This window comes from Branchiostoma floridae, chromosome 13 (assembly GCF_000003815.2).
Source record: "Branchiostoma floridae strain S238N-H82 chromosome 13, Bfl_VNyyK, whole genome shotgun sequence".
NCBI classification, from domain to species: Eukaryota; Metazoa; Chordata; class Leptocardii; order Amphioxiformes; family Branchiostomatidae; genus Branchiostoma; species Branchiostoma floridae.
The window spans coordinates 7,535,703-7,542,851 of NC_049991.1; the positions used below are offsets into that span (position 1 = coordinate 7,535,703).

Here is a 7,149-nt window from a genome sequence, read left to right on the forward strand (position 1 = left end):
AAACAAGACACGTGACGTCATTTCCGCGATTTCGTAGTCAATGCAAGTCTACAAAGTTTAGGGTTTAGATATATCGTCGGTGTATTACGGAACTGCTATATTTTTCTCGTACACAGCGTTATATCCAGTAGAATAGGCAACAAGCCATGATCATGAGGACCAACATGGAAGACGAAGGTGACCGACGAGACTGTGCTGGGCAAGAAAAAGACAAGAAACTGCGATACGACAGCTATGGATGGGGTTCCTTTAAACCTGCAACATTACAGGTTTGTTTGCGTTTACAAGTCAGCAGTTTTTCCTAATGTAGCTTGGATCTTCGTGAGTCAATCTTAAACATTTTTAGATCGTACGTGACTCCAGTCATATGGTACATAAAAATACATTATTCAGTTGCTATCTACATGTTTCGTCACATAGCTTATATAAACCACCTGCTAGCTACCAAGGCAATATTATCCTACGTCGACTGCGTAACATAATGTCGTGTACTTATCCAAATAATGGGCTTAATATCGCATTTTGACTGAAATATATTTCAGTAATAGCTGCCCCTTGTTACGCTGTATTTCCCCACTACGATCTAGACAACAATTCTATATATTGTCACAAACCTGAGTCCATTTAAACGATTTTCTAGTCAAGAATTGCCCTTCGTTATGTACATATATATGAGGTTTTGTTTACATCTTTCAGGTGTTGAACAATCCAAAGGCAGCCCTCGTTTTTCTGTCCTGTGCGATTTTTACACAAGCTATGACAGGTATGTATGATGCATTGGACTAAATACTCACTGTATGACGTCACAACCGCCTTGTTCGTTGATTGGTTGAACCGTGGGGACTCAGGCCTATGCATTTCCTAATGTTTGTATGATGTCAAAGCATAGTGAGCATAGATATCAAAATTTTTATGGCTATTACATTACATCAGGAAAATTCAAATTCGTCTGCAAACTTCCATGTTTAACCGTCCAACATGGCGGAACATACATACGTCATAGTCACATGATTGCATAATCCCCTGGAGTAGTCACTATCTATACATGTTCGAATCTTTTTCTGTGATAACAATTTAAAAACTCATTCGTACATCCTACCCAAATCTATAGTTAACGGGCTAGCCAGGAGTGTAGTGACCACATTGGAGCGGCGGTTTCACCTGACCAGTACAGACATGGGCGCTGTTCTTATAGCGAATGACGTGGCAAACTTCGTTTCATCACTACCGGTCAGTATTGTACCAAATAGCCGAATACTTCACAGCATTAATATGTCATGACATTCTTTTTTTTTTACTACCCAAGCAGAGGTTCCGCTCCGGCTGTTTTTTACTTGCTTTCAGACGTGTTTTTTTTTTCGGGCATAAAGAAAATGGTACAAAACAGATATCCCAGGAAAAACGCCTAAAAACAGCTGGAGACAAGTCGAACCTCTGCTTGTTCCATTTCCATTACGCTGTAGTTTCACTGCGCCTAAATTTTTTTTAAATTTCTGTATCATCTAACTCAGTTATCCAGTAATGATTTCAAAACTATTTGCTTTTTCTAGATGACTGGATATCATATTATCAATTCTAGAACAATTAAGTAATCTATGAATCGATGCTGTTTGACGTAAACGCAAATGTGCAAATTTGAGGCAATTATGCTTATGTAATCTCCGAGTTGTACGAATTCTGTACAAAATTTGTTTGGTACTAAACGTATGACTGAAAATAAAATTTAAAAAAAAAACATTTTAAAGAAACTGGATATTTTCATACATTATTTTTTTGTCGAATAAACTGCAAGGATATTATTGTTTCACCATTACTTACGTTTCTCCATACAGATCAGTTATCTCGGTGCCAAGAACAAACCCCGTTGGCTCGGCAGCGGCATGCTCCTGCTCGCCGTGGGAGCCTTCGTCTTCGCCCTTCCGCACTTCGTCGCCGAACCTTACCAAGTGGTGCCGACGACATCGCACGAGTTGTGCCGATCCAACGCCACGAACTTCAGTGCTTCTGTCCATTTTGATTCTTGGTAGAAATAACTTCCACTTTCTTAATGTGCTCACGGTAGAGATTTTTTCCGCATTAAGATTTTAAAGGGAAAAAAATTGTAATTATAGTTATTCATCAGAATTAAAGAGCGATCTGGAAACGTAATGAAATTTCATACCAACATCTGCTTGGAGGCGATTAATAGATATTTGCATCTAAAATTATTGTTGTTGGTTTTTCTTTGAATTTTACGTTTTGAGGGCAATGCAGATATTTTACAAAATTTGCGAAGTATGCGTCTATTTCTAAAATCAAAATTTCCTTTTAGGAATCAGACCAAATGTGGAAATACTACAAGCAGTACAGGTCAGGGAATACAAGACTACATGTACGTCCTGGTCTTGGGGAAGTTTCTGATAGGAATCGGCGCATGCGCACTGTTCAGCCTGGGGGTGACGTACATCAACGAGAACACCCCGTCCAATCAGTCTTCGGTATACCTCGGTTAGTCTGTCACTTGTGAGCGTCTACTGCGTTATGTTTCAGTCGTAAAAGCTCCCTTTACATCCTCTTCGGTTGAATTGTCTTTTTCATATATGCCATGGCGTTATGCGCTGAAGGGGATTCACTTATATCATTCACATCTTTCTTGATGCGAAAGCTACTGATAAAAAGTAGAGATCATAACGTTATGTCCTTGTGTCAGGAAAAGGGTGTTCAAAAAAGGGAATTTTCACTGCAGTATCAAGCTAGGACAACAACTTGCTTACACCAATGCTTCAGCTAAGATGGCAATATTTTGTATGTCGCACTAGGTATTTTCTACTCCTTCTCCATCGTGGGCCCAGCCGTTGGTTACCTTCTAGCCAGTGTTTTCCTGAAGATACCTACGGACAACACATTTCCGTAAGAGTGTAGTTTCAACTTCTCTATATCTACTACCTACGTAGCGATGAATAGAATGGATCTTTATTTACCATGCGCACCAACAAACGTATTTCAGTGATTATCTCTTCGTTTTACTGTACTAGGACAATTCAAGTTTTTTTTTTTTCATTTATCATTGTACAGAAAATTTACAAAAACGTAGATTAGTCGCACATTTGGTGACCAAAAATTGCGTTTTCTTCATACTTTTTCCATCAGCAATAATATTGACCCAGAACACCCCCAGTGGATAGGAGCGTGGTGGATAGGATTCATCCTCACCGGCGCATTGGCTGTCGTGGCAGCCATCTTTATTCTGGGCTTACCGAGGAGACTATCGAGCAAAGTCGAAGGTACAAGAGTTGCTTTCAAGTTGCAAATCATGTAATATGGGATTATCCCTATTTCTGTCGACTACGGTATAAATTTTCTATTTTATCTGTAATCCTGATTTTCAGAGTGCAAATATTGTGCCTTTCGTTAGAAATTTCATTATTTTCTCTCTGTAGACTCTGCAGGAGCCACAATAACTGACGAAACACCGCTGAAAGAAATGCAACAGGATAAACCAACGCTTGACGATAAAAATGGCGACGCCGAAAAAATCCCATCAGCCACCACATCTACTGATCAACAAAATGGCGGCGGTTTGAATCTTCTCCACGGCGTTGTTGAGAAATCTGCTCGCATCATGCAAAACCCAACGTTTGTGTTTCTGTCTATGGCCACCGTCACCGAGAAAGGGATTGCTGCCGGGATTGCCACCTTCATAGCAAAGTACATCGAGTCACAGTTTAGAACATCAGCCGGGGAGGCAGCCATGCTTATGGGTAAGGGCCAATTCAATTGCCCCCTTAAAATAAGATCCCCTTTCGAATTGCACGTACGTGTTGTGTGATGTTGTTCACCTCGTTATATAATACATTTAATCATCATTGGCCCCGGTATAACCGCAATGCCTGAGGCATCGAATGTTTGTACTCACGTGACCAAGTATTGTCTGCCATGTTGGATGGTTAAACTTGGAGATTCCCATGTAACTTTAAATTTTCAATTGTATTTATAGTCATGTAATTATACTGTCATTACACAAAGCAAAATCTATAGCCTGGCTGGTTTAACCAACCAAGATGGCGTCAAGTGCAAAAATAACAAAATCGATGGATCAAATTCTATCACAGCTTTCATCAGAAAATGCTAGTCAAACGAATCCAACGGCAAATATCAATAACGATCGATCTTTCTACTGTGCTTGTTTAGGTCTCGTGAGCATCCCCGGCGCTACCATCGGAACTCTTTTAGGTGGATATCTTGTGAAGAGGTTTGAACTCCAAGTTCGAGGCATCGTGAAGATGTGCACCGTACTCACCTTGATGACGAAGGTTTCATTGCTGATGTTTCTTATCACCTGTGACGATGTATCCATGGTCGGTGTCAATACAGCTTACCACAATAGGTAAGAATTGCTATAGGAAGCTGTGCTATGACATCAATCTCCGATGGCGATGAATACTAAACAGCATAAAATGATAATATCACTAGGGAAAATAGGATCCTTCTTGCGCAACATAAAGTTTCTTACATTGCCGACCTGCTACCTTTGTCTTTGCTTGACGATACCTGCTACTGCGTTCGCTAGATGGCGTTGTTGCAAAAAATGATTTCCCTAAAACGTGACTAGGTCGGTATCCCCATCGTCAGCTCTAAGGCATTGTATAACATGTACTTGATTTTATCTTCCGTCAGTTCGCATGCACCTACATCTTTGATTGACGGATGCAATGCACGATGTGGATGTTCAAGTGACCAGTACCAGCCGGTTTGCGGCGGTGACGAGTTGGTGTACTTCTCGCCGTGTCTCGCGGGATGTTAGGGACTCGCCACCAACAACGGTTCTCAGGTCTGTTAGGTTCAATGTCACCTTCATATACATGTAATAGTCAGGTCAGCACAAAAACTTTATGTGAAGGCAATACCATGTGTCATCATGCATATGGAGTAATTTCACTCTGTGTTATCTCTCCCGTGTTACCTTCTTGGAAACGAAGGTATTGTTTTCCACCTATTTGTGTTCTTTGTTCTTATTTAAATATTGCACAGTGGTTGCAGGTCGTGAGGCGGAAGATCTGGTGTAAAAGGAGACTGGCAGGAAAGGGAGGTCGGCGTGGCCCGGATCCAAAGTTGGTTCTGCAAAATGGTAGAGAAACTGTATAGACAATATCAGCGAGAAATTCACAATATTGAACAAGCAAAAGCAATTAATTAACAAAGCTCTTTTCTATTACTATCACTTCAGGTTTACGACAACTGCATGTGCGTGGCTGGAGGGTTTGCTACATCAGGGATATGTTCCGTTAATTGTCCGCTGAAGCCCCTGTTCCTTGTCATCCTGTTCTTCATGAGTTTGGGGATGTTTATCACATACATTCCTTTACTGACGGCAACGTTAAGGTAAAGAGCCTATTTACTTTTGATATCAATATCGTATGCCCTGTGTGCGGACACACACATCTAAGATGCCATCGTCCGCTAACAGATTCGGAGCGATGCACAATTGGACATACAAGATACTTAAGCTTGTGTGGAATCAAATCTAAGGTTCGAAGCCGCCCGACAGACATTCCTATCAGAAAAAAAGTAGAAACTTAATACTCGTGTGTAACTATAATTACTTATTACATCTGTTGTTTTACTCATTTGTCTTTTTACAACAGAAATACTTCTAGTCTTTAACTCATGTGCTGTAGAGTGAATGTGGTCAATGTTGTCATTTCACTGCAGGGCGGTTACGGAAGAAGACGGGCCCTTCGCTACAGGACTGCAGGACGCCATGATAAGAGGCTTAGGTAAGTAATCGTTTATAACGTGTAGTTACCTGAATGCCATAAGGAAGTACTGAACATTGTCTTTCACCTATCTTGATTGTAGAAAGACTAAGAAACGCATGGCTTCTTCAACCGAATTAAAAAATGAAGACGAAACATTTCATTTTTTCACAACTGCCTTTTTTTCAGCTAATGATAACTTTCTTTCCTTCTTTTCTTTGTCATCATCGCTCATTTGACATTTTTCTTTTCCTCTTAAGATTGTTATGTCAGATCTTATATATGCTTTTATTTTTTTACTTGAAGGGAATGGTTGCCAGTTGTATTTTCTACCTTAACTATATGATTGAAGTTACTACATCCCCAGAAATTACAAAAGATTGGATTTAATACACGATAAATTTTCCAATTTTTCCCAGGATACATTCCGTGCATCTTATTGGTCGGCGCCGTCATCGACCGCGCATGCGCCCTACAGGACAGCTCCTGCACCAATGGGGGCTCGTGTTTGCTGTACGTCAACAGATATTTTGGACTCTATCTATTGGCCGTTTGCATGGCGTACAAGGTGACGTCATGCCTGTTTTACGCACTAGTTCTTCTCTTTGATCGTGGCGAAGCACATGTTGAGTATAGCAATATCAAGTAAAGACAAAAAGAAAGCTCAAATTTTCGTATTGCCACGGAGATGAATTTGAACAGGACAAAATTCCAACAGACCAATAAGTTCTATTCCGTCAAAACGTATAAATGTAAAGTAAAAACATGAAAAAATTCAAATATTTGACGGACATGCAGCCATACTTTCATCGGTCGAACCGCTAACTGACATGTTATCATCAATTGAACTGCTGGTTGTGATTGACAGTCAAGACTGCTCTGTATGTTGGGATGGGGCCAAACTGTCAAGAAATATGCAGATTTCACAGCTTAGTTTGATATGTTGGCGATATATGTTCATGAAGAAAACATAATTCAAACGAATTCATTGTTACATGTTGCTTTTCAATTTCATCACATGTACATCTTGTGGTCAATACAGTTTTCATCACATCTTGTGGTCAACCATGTTTTTGTGATGAGTTTCTTGTAATTAGTAGTCTTATACAGATGTTTCCTTACAAATATCATCAACGCCGGCTATCAGTTTATCCTTGACTTGCACATTCTCTTCTTCATCCTTATCTTCTTTCTTTCCCTTTCTCGCATTTTGTCTCCACGTGAGTCCAACAACAACGACTATGGTCAGAACAATAACGGCCGCACCCAACAGTTCTAACGTCTGCGGAGTGATATGAATGACAAAGTACTGTAAAACGTACCCTAGAACCGTGCTAAGGCCTAACATAAGGTACACTGTGGATGCCTTCTCTGTGTCAGGCCGGTGTATAGACATCCTACTGAAAGCGTCCAA

The 7,149-nt window shown here is 40.3% G+C and overlaps 2 protein-coding genes across 3 annotated transcripts in view; one reads left to right on the top strand and one right to left on the bottom strand.

Moving 5' to 3' along the window:
* The first annotated feature begins 26 nt into the window (after positions 1–26).
* The window catches only part of LOC118428820 (solute carrier organic anion transporter family member 4A1-like), a 17,468-nt gene continuing 10,345 nt past the window's right edge, over positions 27–7,149 (top strand). Inside the window, exons 1-9 of one of the 2 annotated variants that reach the window (XM_035839038.1) lie at positions 32–269; positions 697–763; positions 1,112–1,230; positions 1,833–2,023; positions 2,312–2,487; positions 2,799–2,889; positions 3,130–3,263; positions 3,420–3,740; positions 4,171–4,366. In XM_035839038.1, coding sequence (XP_035694931.1) covers positions 147–269; positions 697–763; positions 1,112–1,230; positions 1,833–2,023; positions 2,312–2,487; positions 2,799–2,889; positions 3,130–3,263; positions 3,420–3,740; positions 4,171–4,366 — 1,418 coding nt within the window. In that variant the 5' untranslated portion in view covers positions 32–146. Of the gene's footprint in view, positions 270–696; positions 764–1,111; positions 1,231–1,832; positions 2,024–2,311; positions 2,488–2,798; positions 2,890–3,129; positions 3,264–3,419; positions 3,741–4,170; positions 4,367–7,149 lie in introns of both variants that reach the window. The other variant, XM_035839039.1, reaches the window with a different exon arrangement.
* The window catches only part of LOC118428829 (solute carrier family 35 member G3-like), a 14,511-nt gene continuing 13,591 nt past the window's right edge, over positions 6,230–7,149 (bottom strand). Inside the window, exon 3 of the mRNA XM_035839053.1 lies at positions 6,230–7,101. Within this exon, the coding sequence (XP_035694946.1) occupies positions 6,838–7,101 (264 nt within the window). The 3' untranslated portion in view covers positions 6,230–6,837. The remainder of the gene's footprint in view (positions 7,102–7,149) is intronic.